Here is a 21,303-nt window from a genome sequence, read left to right as displayed (position 1 = left end):
GTCAGAACATTTTAAATATGAAAACTTTCAAATTTTGAAGTTCTGCAAAAAATTCTGGGAGAAAAAGAAATCAGGGGAAGGGTAGAAAACATTTCATCCTTCCTACCATTTTTCCAGTGTCTCCACAATTACTGATTAAAAGGCAAGACTGTGTTGAAGGCAACCAGACAGATAATAAAATATTTTAAACACAATATTTCCTTCATAAGTTATATAAAAAGATCCTACATCCAAAGACATTTGATGTGGATGTGTTTGGGTTGGGTTTTTCATTTTTAAGTCACATTGTAAACTGGTTCACACTGGAACTGCTTTTCAGAGTTGGGTCAAGTTTTGAGGTTTACACCATCGCAGAAATGTGATGAAGAAAAAAAAACAAACACTTTTAGAGACCGAAGTCGATATATCATTACATTAAGAAACGTTTAAAGGGTCCAAATGTCATTAAATAATTATAAATATTCTTTTAAAGTTATATGATGATTCATGTTAGCAAACAACCTCAAATTTTACACACTTATAATTTAAAAAAAAATATAAAAAAGAACATAGCCAAACACAAATACTATGTATACCATTTTGGCTCTAGTAATATATATTGCCATTTTTTTTTCATATTTTGCATAAGTAATAACATTTTATTTTTGTTTTTTAAAAGTTTTGGGTTTTATTTTTGGTTTTTGGCTAATCGAAGGCAAAACAAATGGACACAAAAGCAAAAAGGAAACCCCAGGGTTGTCTAGACTAACTTGAAAACTTGTTCTTGTTAAGTACCCCCCAAAAAACAAAACAGACTAAAAAAGCAATGAACACAGAGAAGTTCCAACTGTTATCTGCAGCAAGGCTTGGACAGAGTTTTGGGACAGCTACTTTCATCTGAATGTATCACGGCAAAATGGAAGCAACTTGATCTTTGCTTTCCTTTTTATGTGCACCAATACAAGCCAGTTGAATTGCACTACTTGTGTGAGCAGGGTCCCGTACGTTGTATGATTGCAACTGTATCTGGAGTTCATGGTTAGTTGTTAAAAAATAAAAGGGAATGCAGCCTTTGCCTTGCATCACCATGCTTCTCCTGATAGCTGGGGAGTCCGTTCTCTCCTCATTGGCAAAAGAACTCGCTATTAAAACACTTCAGACAAAAAAAAAAAAAAAAAAAAGAAAAAAAAGGTGGGGGGGATTTTTTTTGTGTGTAAAAAGTACATCTTAAATATGAAACAAGGTAAAATGGTTCCAAGAAAAAAATAATATGTGCTTTGATCCACATAATCTGAAACATGGGTGGTGGTGTGTTGGTAACTCTCGTGTTATTTATGGCCATTATCATCCCATCTACACAGTTGCACATATCGGTAAAATCTTTCTTTTTTTTTTTCTTTTTTTTTTTTAGGAAAAAAGAATAAAAACAAAAACAAAAACCAGGCACTTCGTAGTTAGTCGACCGTTTGTTTTTTGGCTCGCGGAGGTCGGGCCGGGCAGAAGAAATCTCAGTACGGCCTCCAAACGGACTCATCCATTCTGCCACTAGAATTCAAAACGGTTGGGGAGCTGCTGTGGCTGCCATCCGCCTCCACACCGTCACTCTGGTTGGGCAAGTTAGGGTTTAGCAGCGTGCTGCCGTTGGCCGTGGTGGTGCACGGAGGAAGCATCCTGGAGGGGGAGCGGTCCCCTCCCGGCACCATGGGGAACTGGTATGATCCTGACGAAGTGCCATAGTAGAGATATGGAGTGCTGCTGGTCTGGAAAGGTCCACTTTGGTTTTGGGAAGAGCCGGGGTAGGGTGGTGGTAGGTAGGTGTGGTAGTGAGTGGTTGCGGACATACCCAGTGACATGCCTGAGGTGACTGGCGGTGTATAGGTAAAGGTGGCTGGATAGTGCATTCGTGGGTTGGAGAAGCGGCTCTCAGTGAGGGATGAAATGCTTGTGAACTGCCTGGGATCTGAAAATGGGCCCAGCTCTGAAGCACCTAAAAAATTATAACAGAAGACGGGGGAAAACAATTCTGTAAATACCATTTTTTGTATCAAGTGATGATAGATTCTTTATTTTTTTTTTAAGAAAACCCACTTCTTTTGGCCCCCAAAAGAACAGTAGATCATATCAAATAACACATTGCAAGGAACAGAGTCATACATCTCTCTTCTACAAGTGCTGGGCCAAATTCATCCCTAGTCTGACTCCCCTGATGCCAATGGAGGGAGCGGCATTGCCAACCCAAAGCGTTCCAAGGTCACAAGTCAGGCCCGGAAAAAAAAAAAAAAAAACTTCTCAAAAATTGAGAGTTTGAAAAAGAGCCAAAAATAGAAACGTGGACTTGTATTTGATTTGCCTTCTGCTTTCTGAGCTTTGAGGGTGCGCTTGGGTCATGTGGATCCAGCTGTTTGCTGCGGCCTCTCTGGAAACCAAGGTCTGGTTTTATGTGAAAAGCTGGGGTTCCCACCTCAGCACGCGCCTCCAGGAGCTGGGGTTTGGGGTAAAAAGGGCAATTATCGTGCAACTTGTAATAAACGTACGGCAGTTGGCAACACCGAGTGAGCTGCACCACTGACACCAGTGGAGTTACACCGGGGGTGACCGAGCCCCGCTTCTTGCCTCGAAGCGACTTATTTAGGTGGGGGCTGACAAATGGCATTTGCTGTGTCTCAAGGGTTTCAAAGTGGGCCCAGCCACTGAGCTGATAGCAAAGATGCAAATTTTACTTCGCAGGGCAGTCTGTGGAAAATTACAACCCCAGCACTCACTTTGCTATTGAAAGAAGCTGTTTTCCTATATAGCCTGTGCAGTCTGGTTGAAAAAAAAAGACCACACAGTTTATGGCTACTGTAAACGTCTGGATGGTAACACTGCGAATTTGATTCTAACACAAAACAGGGATGGGTAAACTCATTTTGCCTAATTCCTAATCCCACATCAAACGGCCAAAGTTTAGGAGCAGAACTGGAAAGCAAACGTTAGCAGCTTGGTGATCTGCTTAGGAGACTGCGGGGTGGACAGGAGCAGAAAAAAAGGTTGGTGGAAGCTTGCGCCGCGAGCCAGAGAAGCAGGGAAACATAAGGGTGTGGGAAAAGGGACAAAGAGAAATAGAAAAAGCCCAGTGGAAAAGTACGGTGCAGAACAGAGGCAACTGCTTCAGCCAATATGCAGTAGGTACATGTACGCATATCTACAGAAAGATGGAAAGAGAGGGGTGTAATGAAAGGAAAAACCCACGACGCCAAATCGGCTCCCCCTGCGCTTCCCAGCTGACACGTCTACAGCTTTACGAGCCTTCAGATCCACCTCTTGCCAAGCTGCTGAATCTGATTTGCTTTAAAGAGAAACGCGGGGTCCTGTAGGTGCCAAACTGATTTACTAAGCACTGGAACACCCCTCACAGCCCAGCACAGGATGTAGCACTGCTCCTCCTTGCAGACGGGTTTGGGATCTGAGCTGCAGATACCAGTGTGCGCAAGAGACTCAGCCCCTGCCACCTTGTGTGGTGTGTTTTGTGTCTTAAACCACAATTCTCCCCCGTTCTGCCAGCCCACATAGCCTACGCCATCAATTCAAGGCTGTATCAGACAATATCTAAGCAGCAGCAGGACAAAGCGAAGCTCCGGCACAGGCAGGATTCAGAGAGGAGGAGCTGGGCCGCTGCCAGCCAGGAGCCCGACTCCCACAGCTTGAAACCTGGGGATTATAACGCGCCGTCTCACGAGACACCGCGAGCATGGAGCTTTACATGGGCAGTAAAAGCCCGTTTTTAACTCCTGATGACAATGTGATTACTATTAGCTTTATCTGGAACCAAATCAGTGACCTAGGGGTGAATGGGTCTGTCTCCATCATCAAGCCCTGAAACCACAGCAGCGTGGAATGTAATATAACTTGTACCTTTACAGCAAACACTCCGCTGCTTGATGCAACTTCTTTCGTTCCCAACTGCAAACAATAGCCAGAGGCGATACCACCCAGATTCAAAGCTGTAATTTTGGAACACTATCCTGTATATTGTGAACAGGTCTGATATGTATCTGGAAATATAGGGTTAGAACATAATTTCCCCAGCTGCTCAAAATACCGAGTTTCAATCTGCTACTGCTTACTCCCCCCTCCTTTTTTTTTTTTTCTTTTTAATTGTTATTGCAACTCTCTCAACATGAACAGAGTTGCTTTTAGTTTACCCCAATAGAAGCTAAACAAGAATTTTACAATCAAAGGTAGACCTGTTATGAGCGCAAGGGTGTAGAAGAGCACTGGCATTTTTAGTTTCTTTGCAGCTGACACATTTTTTTTTTAATTTTAATAACAGTACTATCCACACAGTCTTACACATTAAAAGCTGATCTCCTTTTCGGGGCTAGATCCAAACATTATTCAGCTGGATGCTGCCAACAGATCACGCATGTCCTGTATGACCAGGACTGTGCACACCACATTCAAGCATCTCTAATATGGGGCTACAGACCTCCTTACATACTTAGTAAATTTACGCTTGTTTCTTTTTACTGTTTACTGCCTGTGCAAAGCACAATCCTATTTTTTTACCCAAAGGCCAAATAACTATTGCCCTTTCTTATCTGCCTCATAGCTGTGTCTGCATCACTCCTGCACACTCAGGTCTCTAACCCACTTTTGCCAAAATACCTATCGCTATCTTCGTAACACCCTGCAACAGGTTTTGTTCCTCCCTCAGCCTTCTACATTGCCATTGTGTAAAGATATTTATTTTGGAGACCCGAAGAAGTTTTCTATGATTCATATTGTAAAACCTCTTTTCTAACTGAGGCTGGAAACTATTTAAAAAGTCATCTCTAAAAGTCAGCTTCTCGCCATCCTCACTGCTTGGCAATCTCACTGATGCTGTATCACCCTCCTCCCCCTCTTCTCTGGGCTCCCTCTTTCTCTTGTGTGAGGGTTGACTTTGGTTCTAACTTGCAAACACCAGATGCATATTCATGTATGCATGGTTAGCTCTTTGCTGGACGGGGAACACAAGCAGCTTTTCTGGGTACGGCACCCATCTTTGTATATCTGCTCGTACCCAAGCAGCAGTGTTGATCGGCAATATAGCAACATGACAGCGCAAGTAAATAATTTATTTATTCCTCTCCCCGGCAGGATTAAAGATTTATGCTAATTTTTCCACTGTCAGAGCAAGAAAATAATTTGCATCTATGAATTCCCACTCTCGTGATAGCATATATTAAACGGGGGAAGCACAGATCCTCCGCCCTTCACCATGGCCGCAAAATTGCGAAACCACAGTGGTGTAGAAAGAATCGCCTTTCTTCCATGCTGCCCGAAAGAGAAACACGACAACAAGCACAGAGAGTGATCTTCTCTTCCCCTCAGAAGCTGATCAATTTGCAGCGTTTGACAACACAAAACCAACATGTTTCACATGCAAAAGCTTAACCTCTGAAGGAGCACAGGGTAAACCTTTTTAAAATCTAGATTTCTCTCTAAGGTAACCTGGCACTCGGGTTTTTTGAGAGATACATGCTTAGAGCAGAAACGTGGTAACGTTAATGTGCCAATATATATGCTCCGATACTAGATTCAAGAATACTTCACCAGTGTGTTTCATATTTAGAATAAGAACAATTAAAATTCCATGTGGTTTCACTTATTTTGATGCAGAAGCCTCATTAAAAACCCTAGACTTGGGGATTTGCCAAGAGCCGACTAAAATAGTTTTGCATTCGCCTTTAAAAGACAGTTTTACCTGTGGCAGCTTTGCAGCTCTGCAGCTCGGAGCTGAGCGAGTGCCGTGGTCATTTCGCTCTTTCAGTTTACAGATGCCAGCTAATGCCAGTTAATGTTCACTTCTCAATTAATACGCTGTGCTTGTGGTTTGCAGAAAACAAGGCAACAAATTTCTGCCAGGTTTACAGCACTTTGGCCAATCACTTCCAATTATTAAAGATCATAACGTCCTGTGGATAGGTTAACTCCTTGTGGGCACAGTAAGCTGACGTCAGCTTTAAAGAGCTGTAGGGTAAGTTTGTAGCTAACAAATATTGCAATTTCTTTGTCATTTCTGCAATTTGCTTTGTCGCTTTATGCTATAAAGTCATTAGCAAAAAGACAAAGGACCCCTTGGTTTATTTCGCATGTCTGACAGGGAAATGTCTAGCACATCGGGTCAATGCATCACAAGATGCAAGAAGACAGAGCGTGGTGGTGTTTTAAAGTCACTGAACAGACTGTCTCAAGGAAATTCAGTTCCATAAATATTTACCAGCAACTAAACGATCCACTTGTCTTTTTGGGGAACTTCAGTGCTAAGTCTTATGAAGTAGATATTAGATTTTATTTTTTTTTGTTGTTCATTTGTTTGATTCAAGCTGGGATATAGCTCTAATTATTCTACCACAGCTTTTTTTTTTTTTTTTTTTTTCCCCTAACATTTACGTCTATGAATTGTATGTGCAGCTTGGACTACTTACAGCTGATAAAATCGCCTGGTATGAAGCATGCCACACACTTCACATTATGAGATGATTTTCAGTCTCGTACAGCTTTGCCAAACTTTAAATGTTCTGGCTGAAATTGTCCATGCTGGGCGTCTGTCTCGGGCTAAATTGTGATTTATGCATTTATTTGTTTTTAAAATTTCAGCTGAAACTCTTCTGCTGGGAAAAATATATTGTTTTACTAATCTTAAACTCTGAGAAGTCTCCCTTTGAAAAGCTGTACCAGTTCCATGCTTTGAAGTAAGGACTTGAACTTTGGAATAGGAGTGGCTTTTGTTGTGAGAGATGTTGCCACGAAAATCCAGCTAAATATGAACAAACTATAAGCATTCTGCCTAAAATGGGCAGAAGACACTGTGTCCCCACAAAGACACTTGTCCAGAGACTGCAAGAAAATTGAGGAGTCCTGAGTCTCATTTTCTGAAATGCTGGCAAGTATTAGCGACACACAGGGACATCCCTACCCCTCCTCACACCAGTCCTGACCAAGAGTTCTTCCCTGACTGCCAACGGCTGCTCCATGAGCTGGAATGGCAGCAGCCTGCATAAAAGGAGATAAATGATGGTTTGAGTGGATGTTTGTGTGATATTGCAAGGAAAATTTGGGAAGGGTTATTTGGGGTTTGCTTTTTTTAAAAAAAAAAAAAAATCTAAGAAACTATACACAAAGCCAGGGACAAACTAAAGAATATCATTGAGGTTAGCATGTGAAGAATGAGAAAAGTAGGAAATATCAGCGTTCAAGTTACTTCTCCACGTGCATTTTGAGACAGCACTGAATCACAGGGGAGCATGCTATTGCTTTTACACGATCCCTCCTGAAGGCAGCACACAAGCAGACCTCTGTGGACGAGTATCAGAGCCGTGTAATAAAAAAGACATCTATCTATCTCCCAGACCCACTGTTGAAAGAGGGAACAAGACCAGGGAGACCTGACTATTTTTCTGAGCAAACGGGACTTTTTGCATGTTTCTGCCTCACGGTTCCAGCGTGACTCAGCCAAAATCTCTTTACATCAGATTTTTACAGGTGGTGACTGCCAGTCCTTTCCTTGGTTTCTGTGCCCAGCAAAGATGCTGGATGCTGATTTGCACGTGTGCTAAATGTTCACAGCTGCAGCTGAAGCTCAGATCTGAACATTAAGTTAAATGCAGAAAAAATGTCATGCTGTAGGTGACAGAAAAAAAGGGGGAATGAATTACATTACACCTTAGAGTCAGTCTTGGTACTCTTTTTTAAGTTCTTTCATTCTTGGGAATACTGCACCACAACGAACTGCATACAAATGCCATGGCAGAAATATTAGAGCAAAGCCCATCAAGAAATTAAGAATTCCTTCTTCAGAGAAAAATTTAATGCTCTGCAACAAGCAAAGCCTGGGGAAATGCAAAGAACAAGAAGAAAACAAAATATTGAAGAGCTGCTCATTAAGTTAGCACTGTCCATCCTGCACACTGAATGAGGCAGGAATCCCGTGGGAAAAGTATCATGTGATCCTGTAATTAAAATCTGTAATATAATGCATAAGCAGAATGAGGCTGATTTAAGGTTGCACAGGCAATGTAAGCACTGACATTTCCCAATTTCTGAGCACTCAGTTTTGCAATCTCCAGAATTCTTTCTGATGTGTTTGCACGGGGTAGTGATTTTTTGGTAGCTGTAACTCCAAGTATGCTCCTCCATCAGGGGAAGAGTTTTACTTCGCTCTTCATTTTGTTAAATTCTTGTCACCTGCCTCTGTGAATAAGCTTTTAGCGAATCACACACAGCATGATCCTGCTCCCAGCTCCTTCCAGGTCAGTCTTTGGTTCTCCAAAGGCTTCGTACCAGTATGGATGCAACTGCGGGATGGAGATTGGGACTGTGATTCCCAGGGACCCCAAGACATCTCCTCGTGCATCCATTCCTTGTTAGTCCCTGAATCCTACAAATTCAAGCCCCATGCCCGAGCTCAGGGACGCTCCTCCCAAGCATATGGCTATGTGCCGCATGGGTCATGCAGCACCATTGAAATAGCACCCAGAGCTCTGCCCACCTGCTTTTGGTCAACTTTGGGGTTGACTGTGCTTTGTTTGAATGCTTGCAAGCTTTTAAGGTCAGAAATTGTGTGTTTTCAAATGTCCTTTCCCACCCTTTAATTCAATAAAAATTTCAACATTCAGAAAAAAATAGAGGGGGGAAAGGGAGGTTCTTAATTTTTTGCATTTTTTTTCCCACCTCGCAGGTCTCTCTGCAAACAATAGCGGCAGGAAAGGTGTGAACTGCCCCCCCTCCTCTTTTCTTCACCTCAACAAGGTGTTAACTTCAAGGCCTAGTTGGGACCATTTAAACTGCAGCATTATTAAGCACAGCAGCCTCACAAAAGTCAGGCAAGGAGGGAACATTTTAACCCCTTCAGAGCCTCACACAACACATGAGAACCTAAATCTAGCACATCTCCTCGGGCCGTCCCTCTGCACCTTAGCTCACACCTAAACCCATGCCTCCTGGTATTTAGGTAACAGGACTTTGGCACCTCAAAAACCACGGATTAATTTACAGATAGATGTTTTCATGGAGTTTATGGTGCAGCACCTAAGCTCTTTGCTGGGAGAAACACCCCATAAATAACGTAATTAGCATCGACCATTAAAGAACCACTCGTGCAACAGAAGGAGAGTGTTTCCCAGGCAGAGCTGTTACATTGCTTAATGTAAAAATGGGTCTCTGCACTTCTCCAGCCTGGGCTCCACCATGGGAGCTGGACTCGGTTGGACTGGATGAACTGTGCAGAAAGGAGGTGATGTTCTGGAAGCACCTAAGCCTTGCTGGGTCACACTGCATGCCCAAACACAGGTCGCCACTGTCTGTATCTCAAGAAGCAGCTCATCTTAAATTTAGCAGTATGAATGGGTAGAAATTGCTCCCTTGGGCAGAAAAAAGCACCCTCGGATGTGCTATTAGGAGCAGCACGGCAAAAGCCCAAGTCACCTGTGTCTCATTTAAAGATGCTGCCAGTTGTGAAACTTCACTTAGCCAGGAATCACACACCTCTCTAAGGAGAACCACACGAGGGGGACAAAATGTCATATTAAAGAAAAACGTTCTTGGCTTGTGGTTGTGGCCTGCAAGTCGTGCATGGTGGGGAGCTTCTGAACCTCTCCGTCATGGCTACCTCATCTTGGTGACTTCAGTCTCGGGTGATTCACGCGGAAAGGAATTGGTAATATTGTTTAAAGTTTGTTTAAAGTCTCACGCCATACACGCATTACTTTGGAAGCAAGAAGCAAATCACATTTCCTGGAAATAAGTCTTTAGTAGTTCTGCAACGCTGCACGGCACACACACAAAGGCACGCAGGCGCGCACCGCTCGCCGTTCACTTCTCCCCAAATTTTCCTGCCTGAATTTCAGCCGCTGCCGGTTTTCACAAGTCCCAGACAAAACGCATCAGAGGGAACATTTGAGGCTTTTCTTGGATAGCAACCTAAACAGAGTTGTATACATCAAGGGGGTGAAACCACAGGGCTGAGATCTGCGATGAATGTACGTACAGTAATGGAGAGCGTCAGCACAAGAATCCTCCACAAATCCAGTGAATGGGAAGATAATATACATTGGGGCTAGCAGTCAACTTCATTACTTTTTTTTTTTTTTTCAGAAAAATGTGCCTTAACTATCCAGTATAAATATTTGTTTCCAATGTTGTCATGAATTGTACTTTTCCACTGCATGCTAGCAACTCAGAAATACCATCTGATTCTCGAGCAGACGAAAAGAAACTGTGTTTTGCAGGGGCGGGTGGCGGGGGGGGAAGCCCTTGGCATTTCTCTGTAATTTCACCCTTTAAGCCCCTCTTTTTCCCCCCCATCCCAACTTTCTTTTCAAGCCCCGTTCAAATAATACACATCCCTCCCGAGGACGAAGGACAGAGGATCCCTTGCTGCTTCTTGATTAAGAGCTTTTAAGAATCCGGGAAGGAAGATAGTCTTTGAAACTGGATCTACTGTAGGATGGGAGCCAGCACACAGGACACCGTGTCTTTCAGAAAGGGCCACACACAGTGCCACTCCAGTCATATGACTTCTCTGTCACATCCTGAAGCCATTTCCAGCTCGTGTGCGAGTTTGTACTCCCATTTAGAAGAGGATGGGATATATTGGGAACACACATATGGAAACACTTTCAGGGAATCAGTTTCCATGAAATCCATAATGAGCCAAGTGGCTTCAGATGTGGCAGCGTGCCTCAGATTAGCCAAAAAAAAAAAAAAAGAGGGGGGGGGGAGAGAGAGAGAAAAAAAAAGAAGGACAAATCTACCCTTTCAGCCCTTATTTCAGTTGCAAGGGAAGAAGAAAAAAAAAAATTAAAAACCACTAATGACTTATGGCTATCAAAACAGGGAGCCACAAAAAATACAAATACCGTGAGCATTTCTCCCGCCCCCAAACGGTGGCACTGCTATCAGCCGCCCCGCAGCTCCCAAAATCCCTGCCAGCATGGGTGTGCTGAGCTGGCGTGGGGCGGGCAGGGAGCCTGCCCTTTGATAACATTAAAATGCAATTGAAAGCCTTTCCGAAGCTGGTGGTGAGCTGTTCGTTAAGGAAAATCTCCTGAGAAAGGCTGTGTTCAGGAGGGGCATCCTCCGGAGCGGCATTGGTTATATGCGGGTTGTATTAAAAATGGGGATTTATGGCTGGGATGATGAGGTGGGTGTTCGGAGGTGATGTCGGGATGATGTACATCGCCAGCCCCACATGCTCCAGCGGTGAGGCTGTGAAATTCAGGGGCAGCCCCCGGGTGCCCTTGCTGATGGCTGCAAGGGACGGTCCCTGCAGCGCCCTACTCATCCCAAACGGCACAGTGAAGGACTGGGAATGACAGCAGACCCCGCTGGGAGGAAAGCAGATCTCTCGACTGAGCTAGCATGATGCTGGGACCGGTTTGGGATGGCGAGGAAGTGGGAAGCACGGAGGAAGGAGCACAGAGCAAGTGGCAGGAGTTCAAACGGCGAGCGGAGAGATGCGACGTGCATCTCTACGACAGCTCGCTGCGTTTTTATCACGAGAAAATAACCAGGAATTTGGCTGCTAATTGGGGCCGTATCCTACAACCCCTACTTTTCCTGACAAACAAATTACTCCACAAATAGTCCCTCTGTTTTCAATAGGGTTATTTGTGGGAGGAGGGACCACCCAACATGAGAGAATCAGGCCCTCAGCTCCCTCCGTCTGGAGCTGGCTGAAACCTTCCCGAGGAAAATCAGAAAACAAAATCCCCACGAGCGGCGAAGCCTTTCCTTGCTGCTGCTGCTGCTCAGCCCTGGACTCGAAACGCCGTGGCAAGGTCTTGTGTGCTATTAATACAATGCTCTCCGCCACTTCCGCCTCCAGAAGTGGATTTGCGATTTGTTTCTCAGGCTGTTCTTTCCACTGGAGCCCAGCTCAGTAAACTAACTCGAAACTTCTGCATCAAGGAGAAGGTCTCTTTTAAAGTTTTGCTTGGCTTTGCTTTCAAAGCGGTGTCTGTATATTTTAGAATATGTAGAATTTTCCTTTGATTTAGACCTCGCTCTTAACAATAGACAAGAGAAGATTTCTCTACTGAGCGTCTTAAACAAAAACAAACATATTTTGGTTACCCAGGCCTTGTTCTCAAAATGCCTTTTTTTTTTCTTTTTTTCTTTCCAGAGAAAAATCAAACCCTACAAATTGTAACGCTGCTGGCAAAAAATCCCCTTAGCCTCACAGACATAGATAGACCATTTTTTTCCCTTCCGACATGAACTAAACAATATTGTACACAGAGGAAGAAAAGGCATCTCCCCAGCCCCCAGACATTTACAAAAGACAAAATCCCCTCATCTAAACAACACAAAACATGCTCTTCTCCAAAATAACTATTTTTTTTTTCTTTTTCAGGAGACATCCCCAGCCTCAGTCCTTGCCCACTTCCACAGCCACGACGTTGGCTTTCCTCCTCCCCGGGACGCAGCCTCTGTCTCCGGAGGGTGAGCAGACACACCTCGCCCTGTAGGAAGGCAGCTGAAAGCCACTGCTTGTTTTCCGAGCGGGAGCTATGTGCAATGTGCAAGACCACAAGAGCAGCAGCTCTGAGGCTGATTAGAGCGCTTAACACATGGAGAGCTTCTGGATACCAGAGAAATTATAGGGAAGACACTGGGCAGGCATTGCCATCTTAGGTTAAGGTTTTTAGTACCGGGCAAAATAGGCTGTTGGTGTGAAAGCAGTGGAAAATAACTTGCCCAGCGACAGTGAGGTTTTTTCCTTCCAGTGCTGGGACTGGTGGGAACACCACATTTCCCCTAAGTACCACTAACAGCTGGAACGTCAAGCCTTGATAAGATTTTCAGGTCCATCAGTGTGGCTCAGACCCAGAGGCCGAAGGAATTCAGGAGGCTAAGGGAGCGCTTGCACGCTGCAAAGGAGCCCCACGGGGCAATGCGGCACTGACCCAAGGCGCTGTGCCCACTGCTGGACACCTTTGTGTATCAGGGACTGATTCGCTTTTTCTATTCAGCACTGCATCTCTTCAACAATTTGTGATTTTCAAACTCATGTTGTAAAACCACTGTAAAAACTTCTGTGTATTTTTTTTTTCATTTATTTCAAAGCCAACCTGAGTTTTTTTACCAAGTTACGGAAAGCTACTGCAAATTAAGTTACAACCCATCCTAAGCTTGTCCACACAGCGTTTCCATTCATAAGTTGAGCTGAAGCTTCAACCAGCCCAACTTTGAATGCTTCTCAATAGATGCTTCTTCTCCATAGTGTACAGTCTGAATATGGTTTTTATCCTCCCAGGAAACTGGTGATGAGAAAGAGAAACAGGCTTTGGTCTGTAATAGCTCACATCGCAAACATGCTTTAGGCTGTTTGCTGTACGGCAACTTCTGCGCTGCCACAAGCAGCTCAAATCACTATTGATGGTCTAAACTTAAAGTCAAGTTAGCCATGTCTCAGATAAACCACAGTAACAGTCACATGCATGGGCTGAGCTCATTGTAAATGCAAGATACGGCAATTCTGTAAAAGAGGATTAAGACTCACTGCCTTGCACTTGACATAGGCTCTGAAGATACATTTTGCTAAAGCCCAACTCCTGCCTAGCCTGTAGTTCAGTCAGGATAACTTGTCTCGTCTCTGAATTTCCTTTATTTCAATAAGAAAGTGGGATGACTTCTAACTAGGCTGGCAAAAAAAAAAAAATGCGCCATGGAGATATCGTACAAGATAGTTGCATATTGCCTTCCCCTCCCCCCCCCCCCAAAAAAAAAAGAAAAAGAAAAGAAAGAAAAAAAAAGAAAAAAGTTATTTAGGACTTGAGAAAGCTCACTTATCCATTAATACTGTTAAAACTGATGTCTTGCTTTCTGGCTCCTGATACTGATTTGTTTTGTGATCATGGGCGTAAGATTTGATTTTCCTGGCTAAGGTGAATATTTAATACTTCTTATTAGCCAAGCGGCAAAGGTGAGTAACATGGTTTGGAAAACACTATGAAATCATTTGTTGGAAGGCTCTGCAAAGGTACAAAGATTAAAGGTAAACCTCATTAGACATTTCTGACAAGCTCTTTAGCAGGTGAAGACGCACAACATGTAGAAGTCAGAGTGAGGAGAATTAGCTCGAAATAAACTTTTACAGGCAGTCCAGATAACTGAAATAACAAGGAGGCATACGAGGCCAGCCGGCATTACCATCTTCAGCTGCTGGAGCCTGAATGCCCCTCAGGCTCACCCGCACAGCCGGCCGCAGAGAGGCAGAGGCTGGCCCGGCTGAGAACCAGGCGCTGGGCTCCGGCTCCACGGCAGCTGGAACGGTTCCTCCGTGGGCAAGGAGCCTTTCTTCAAAACAGCTCCAAGCCAGTCTGGCCCACCTACGTTGGCCAGGCCAAAGTAGGAATTGGTTGGGTTTGGACTACCCTTAAGCCCAGCTTCCTATCTAATTTTGGAATCTAATACGATGGGGCTCCTAATTAGGCTCCGGTGGTACTTAGATCCTCCCCTGCGCTCCTTTTCACCCATAAAAATAATCACGGGTTGGTTTTCAGCAGGAATCAAAATGAAAACAAAAACAAACAAAAAATCCCTTTCAAGAGAGATATTTGAGAGAGGAAGAGGGAAGAAAGGGGGAAGAGAGGTGCCTTTTTCCCATTGCCAGGATTCCTCTGTGGCTCCTCCAGACCTGCCAGTATCCACATCACAGTTCCCGGGGACTTCCTCTGCGGAGCTTGTGCGAGACGCTTCTTCCAATGAGCCATTTCATCTCGGGCTTATGTTGCACAGATTCTGGGTCAGCAGCCCTCCTGGTGTTTTGGAGGCACTTGCTTCCTTTCCTATTTGGTAAACCAGTCACCTTCTGCAGAAGGTCTCATTTTCAGTCCTCAGTCCCGAGTCCAGATCCCAGCTTTTGCTATCTGCGCCCTAAAGGCTACCTAAATATTTATGCTCCTTGTTGCAGAGGTCTCTGCTCTATATGGTCCCCTGACATGCTTTTTGCAGCTCTACATGTCCTTGTCAGTCAGAAACCGTCCTGCAGTGATGACTCCCACTTTATGGCCAGCAATCTAGTTAAAGAGCTCAGAGGTATTTTGAATGTATTCATCAATCCCCATCACTTCTGAAGCATTGTATTCTAAAATTTTTTACAATGTTAGTTCTGACCTTCTCTGTTTTTAAGTTTATCTTTTAGCTGTATCAAAATTATTTATTTCAGCTTCAATGAAATTTTTTGGCTTGGATATTTCTTTCTGTGGGACATGGTTTTATTTTTGTTTTGAATGGCAGCGATACACATAACTAGCTGGCTACACTTAACAGGAATGACCTACAGATGTTCGATCCTGTTTCTGCACAGAGGGACACGTATCATGTCACACAGTCGACGTCAGTCCGTATAGACTACAAGCCTACAGACCTACAGGAGATAGAAGAATTGATCTAGGAGCTCCTTTGGGGTTACTCCCACCTACCTAAGGATAAGTAGATTCAGAGAGATCTCTCAACAGCTATTAAATACAACAATCCAGATACAAACCTCCAGCTTTGGAAACCCCTACAGCTCAGGGTCATATATATTCTGCATTTGCACTCTATGGGAACTGAGCAACCACTTCTGGCCACGCTGAGAAAGCAGATGGGTCCTGGGTCTAAGCTGGTGGGGGTGATGATGAACGAGGATGCTGACCAACACGGCCGACCTCTCATCACAAGCTGCAACGAGCAGCTTTGTGCTTATTTTCATGCTGTCCCTGAAGCCAGGGAGGAGGTGAATAGCCACAGAGCTATCTCATTATCATCCTTCAAACCACACCCTTGCATTCCCTTCTGACTGATGCTTACGGAAACTCAGCTCTACTGAGGCTGCAGACACTGCGATCATGCTGAACAACCACCGCTGGCTCAATTCACATTTCCTTAATTCCCTCTTGTATTCTTTTGAACAACATATCTTGTAACCAGTTTTATTGTACTTAAGAGTGTGAACTCGGAGAGGACAGGGCCAATCTCTCATTTTTTCCCTGCCTTTCTACAGTTGTATAGTGCTTAGCACTACAGCTCATGGTTTGCAGCTCAGACTTTCCAACACTACCGAAACACAAACAAATATCAACAGCCACTGCGTATCATATGGTCAGAGGCGATTCCAGCACAGGCCCATTAGCTGCTCACAAATATAACCACTACTTTGATCATTGAGCTGCACCACCAGTAGTAGCCAAACTGCTGAGTGAGGGTAATACCTCGTGCAAGTCCTTGTCAAGGAGATTGGGTTCCAGTTCTTGAAATCTCCTTCCAACCCCACATTTAGCTTTCAACACAACAATACATAGCATAATTTCAGCATGGATTTAAATATAGGCATTTATCAGCTAAAAATGAGGCAGTTTATACACTTGGTCCTGTACCTGTGCTACATTGCTGCTTTCCAAGCAAGCCCATTGCTCAACCTAATAATACAAACTAAAACAAGGTGGACATACTGTTAGCTGCCAGATTAGTAATATCCTGCTAATATGCATAATATTCTAGACCAAACGTTAGTGTATTAAATAAAATGCTTGTTTGAAGGAAAAGGGTATAAACGGCACTGATACCTACAGTTCAGACAGTGACAGCCCAGCTAACCATTAGAAATAAAAAGTGCAAACCATGCATGTAGCATTGCTAGCACCTCTGAGCTCATGTATAGACTCTTTTCATCCTAGCTAAACGAAAGAGGCTTTGTGGTACTGCTCTTAATTCAGGTGTACTATCCTCCAGTTCTCAGCTCCGGAGAAATGTGATGCTAACGGGCAGAAAGATCAACGTCTCTGTTTTCAGAATTGACCCTTGTCTGAAATCAGCCAGTCTCTTTCTCTGCAGTGATGCTCCCTTTTCTCAGCACAGTTGCTCCTCTTTCTCACAAGAGCCCCAGGAGACTTTTTCTGGCCTTGCACACTCAGCTGGGTATCCATACTGTATGACAAAATACCATATTATGGTAAGCATTAACGGCCACCACAGGATAAAAGGTCAAGTGGGTGGTTAGAGAGACCTTTGGGAAAAACAGCCAGAAGGCTTGGAGGTGACGTGGCCCAGACAGGGCTAAAGAAGCAGCACACCAACCCCTCTCCTCTTCCACAAGCACCTCGAAAAGGTCACAAAACCCCTGCATAATGTGCATGGTACCTCTTTTACCAAAACTAAGCTTCTTCAGGAATGAGTGCTTTGCCTGGTCTGAATAATCTCAAGGGTTTAACGCAATTTCAACTCTCTTCTCGTAAAATTGCCCATGGGATAGGCATGAAAGTGGACAGCCAAGAGGCTGCTTGGCCATATACACAAGGGACCACAGTGCTCTGAGCTGAAGTTTTTCCTTTGTTTTTGACAGAGCAAATCCTAACTGCAATTGTAGGGAAAAGCCCAAGTGATGATAACTGTCTTTCTCTTAATGAAAGGTTAAAGAATTCCTGAAGGAACTACAAAAGCCCACAAATTCAGTGAAAAATGCCTTCTCAGTGCTTTTTTTCTGGTGGGCTGGAAAAGCAGCTTCACATCAATAATTCAACCAAAATCATCTCCTGTTCATCAGATACCCTAGGAGAGGTCTGGCTGACTAGGGAAGGGAACTTCCCCTATTTGATACGGTGTAGTGAGCCTAGAGCAAAAAAAAAATCGCCCAACGATTTCTCACCCCTCCATCCTCCTCACGAGTCAAATCAGTTCTGCATCCCACAACATCCAGCATCCCTCAGACCCGCCGCAGAAACCTCCTTGCTCACCCACCTCCTTTCTGCATTGGTCACTGCCACAACCAGACCTAAGGGAAACCGCTCGAGGCACCGAACTGAGAAATGGCGCTGCAGTCTGGCAGGCAAAGTTGCAGCAAGTTCAAATGAGTGGAAACTAAAGTTAGACAAATTCAGACTAGTAATGAGACCCACATTTCCAAAGTGAGCTTAATTAACGTCTGCAACCAAAGGTTGTGGTGGATTTTGCTTCCCTGGAAATTTTTAAATGAAGACCAACTGAGGTATCTTTTTGTTGTTGTTGTTTTTTTCCCAAAGAGGTTATTCCTGAGTTCAAATGAGAGCTAATTTGAGGAAATCTTGCAGCTGGGTTCCACGCAGATGATCACATGGGCTTTACTGTATTAATAACTTCTGAACCTATATATCTGTGCAAAGCCCCTTACAGCAAATATTTTCCCCTGAGCTTTATATACAAGGCTCCACCATTGCTAAAAGTCCTTTCTCTCCCCCAAAACTGGCAAGGTGAAGGACACAGCCCTGCCTCAGCTTTCCTGGGATGCTGAAGCACTGTGTGCATTGCCTTCCACATCAGTCTGGGACAGCAGCTTGCAGCAGGGCTCGTCTGGGTGCCTGCTTCCATCCAGAGGTGCTTGCTGGGACCCTCCACCGCCCACACACCACTTTTGTGGACATGGAGAACCTGTCCCAGCCATTGCCTGCTTTGATCCTTTCCCTCACTCTTTTTGAGTCAGTCTGAAAGCAAATATGAAGAGATTTCTAGATTAGTATCCCCAAATACCCTTCCTTTATGCATATGAAACAGTTCCTTCTCCCTTAATAACATCCTTTAGGAGCCACGTAAAGGTGCGCACCTTCATTTTATCTCATTCATCTTCCTCTTCTTCGCTGCCTACATTTGTTTTTGAACAGCCAAAGAATGCCTGAACCACTCATATGTCTCTTACCTTTTCCTCCTGTCACCAGTATAGCCCAGTATCACCGGTATCAATGCTCTTTTTAATCTCACAACCAAAGTGGTTGACACCAGTTTTCCTTTCTGCTGAAACACCCACCAAGAGTGGAGGAGGAGACTTGTAACGTGGGGCCACCAACTACTACTAAACCACTTCAGAAAAGTGTCGTGAGGCTCTGCTGGGCTCCAGCGTTCCCTCCCTGACTCAGAGCTGGCCAAATTCTTCATGGTCACAAATGCCAGGAAATTTCAACCAAAGACAAGGCAGCTTCAGCTATTTCTATCAGCAGCAGACTTTGCCTCTTGCATTGTGTTTTTAGGTGTAAGGTTTGCAAAAATGAGTTTTTTAAGCTGCACAGCTACTGGATGGTTTGATGTACTTTTCTGCCTCTCCTGTACCAACCCCAGTCACAGACCAAAGGACCAAATTCTTCCCTGCCTGTATTTTATGGAACCATTTCAAAAAACTCAACTTGTTCAATTAATTGAACAAAATTCAATGCAACAAAGACTCAAGGCCACAGAGAATTAAGGGCAAAATAAGTGATCCTAACCATCCTTATCTGGTTTCGCACATGTAACAGAGTTTCACGTATGGGGTTGAATTCCCTCTCTGCATACACACGTGGTAAGGCATCAGTCAACACCACTGGCTCCATCTAATGAAATCCTACTGGCTGTGTGAGCCATGCACAGCGTCCTTCTTGCTTCACTGACTTCACTGGAAGTTACTCAGCACTTTACAGGATCAGACCTGGAAGCTGTAAGTGACTTTGAGGAGTAAAAAAAACTCTACAAAATATTAATAGCCTATTTCTTCTAATTGTGGTTGATGGAGGTGGTCCTGGGAGGTGCGCAGGACAAGGGAAGCCTCACATGGCCTCAGTAATTCTTTAAATATGATGCTGGTGATAAAGGTGGGAGAGATACTGCTTGGGTGCATACGTAGCCAAAGAATCAGCTGTCCCCATAGGTCAAAAACCAGCAGCAATTCCACTGAGAGAATGGAGAAATCATCACATGCCCTTGCACAAAGACAAATCAAAGTGCTCAATCTCACAGCCTTCTACTAAGAGTTTATTGACCCTATTGGGAGTACACCTATAGGTAATGAGTCAGGATCTGGGCCTTTGAATGTCTGGAATCAAGCACCCGATTGCTCCATTAACAATTAGCATTCTGTTTACAAAACCCAGCAGAGTCAGTAAGAATAATCATTACACAACATGCTCAGACTGTGATTCCGGTTTAAGTTAATATAATTTTAATGAGTTCTTCAGAAAAGGCCTGGCACTTATGGAAAATTTCCTTAATTAATATCAGACCCTAAATTAGTAATAAAAAAAGCCCTGAATATCATTTGGTCTCAAGCTGGAACTAAAGTATGTTTTGGCATCATTACTAACTGTTAGCAGCAAGTTCTGGAAACAGATGCAAATCTTGATATGTGTCCTAAATATAAAACACATTGCAAAAAAAGAAAAAAAAAAAAGCTCAGATAAAAATATATCTATACATCCACATATATTTGAGTGTGCTATTTCCTGCCTGTATCAGCAACAAATTTATTCCATTTAAAAACATTCCACTTGTTTCTTTTTGGTATTTTTAAAATCCCTTATTTCAGGAATAAAACTCTCTCCCTCTGCCTTCATTTTTCCTGTTTATTTCCTCTCCCGACAGCAGTTTTAAGTAAATGAAAAGGGCTTAAAGACACGCATTATAATACTCAACCGTCTGAAAATCAGCCCACTTGTTTTACCACCTAAATGTGGGTATAGGTGCCTAATTTGAGGCCACCCACACGAGAAGAATTTGGCCCTCATCCTTGAGGTAGGGATCATGCAACATATCTTCTGGACAACCGCTCCAATGAGAGATTCCACCTGGGAGAGACGCTGCTACTGAAACCCCACAGACGAGTGCCAAGGTGCTGAGATTCCCAGGTGGCACCAAGTGGGCAGGAGACTAAAAATGGAAAAGCTGCGGTAAACAAAATAAACAGTACCGCTGAAAAAATTAAAGAAATAAAAAAGAAGAAGAGAAGCTACAAGTTGAGGTAGGGTAGCAAAATGAGCGGGTTGTTTCTGAAAAGAACAGAACCTCCCCAGCTCTCCTGAGTTCTTGCTTAGCCTTAACTCGGTTTTACCTCGCAGTGGAAGCATGGAAAGGAGCTGGGAGAAATGGAGACAGAGACAACCTTGAGTCTCTCTGCTTCCATTCATTTAAAAAAAAAAAAAAAAAAAAAAAAAAACAGAGTGAAAATTGTTATAGTCACCAAGAAAAACATCACAGTGGAGTGAGCACACCAGAAATGGAGCTGGCTTCTTGGGTTTGCCAAGAGCCTGAGACAATATTGCTGAAGCGTGAACTGCCCATTCATTTCAGGAGCTGCTAACACAAACGCCTTGCTGGCAATGGCTACGGGATTAACTATTTCTCTGCTCCCCAGTGCACTTAGGGAGAAAGAGAATTGTATTGTGAAGACAGCTCTAATGTCTTTTCTTTATGAAGGCTCCAGTCCCAAAATGTGCTGAGTACATCTAATGAAGTTAGTAGGAATTAAGGGATTCAGGAGTAGCTACTTCATAGGACCACAGTTTTTATTCAGTTAGTGGTTGTAAAGTTTTTTGAGCT

General features: G+C 43.8%; 1 protein-coding gene across 1 annotated transcript in view; it reads right to left on the bottom strand.

Annotated features, from left to right (window-relative positions):
* Positions 1 to 1,487: 1,487 nt before the first annotated feature.
* Positions 1,488 to 21,303, bottom strand: part of RUNX2 (RUNX family transcription factor 2) — a gene marked incomplete at both ends in the record, with an annotated part of 148,639 nt that continues 128,823 nt past the window's right edge. Inside the window, 1 exon segment of the mRNA XM_084284665.1 lies at positions 1,488 to 1,966. Within this exon segment, the coding sequence (XP_084140791.1) occupies positions 1,488 to 1,966 (479 nt within the window).

Source organism: Netta rufina (assembly GCF_964035555.1).
Source record: "Netta rufina genome assembly, chromosome: 3".
NCBI classification, from domain to species: Eukaryota; Metazoa; Chordata; class Aves; order Anseriformes; family Anatidae; genus Netta; species Netta rufina.
Note: the sequence above shows the minus strand (reverse complement) of the source record. Positions and strands in the feature narration are given on the sequence as shown.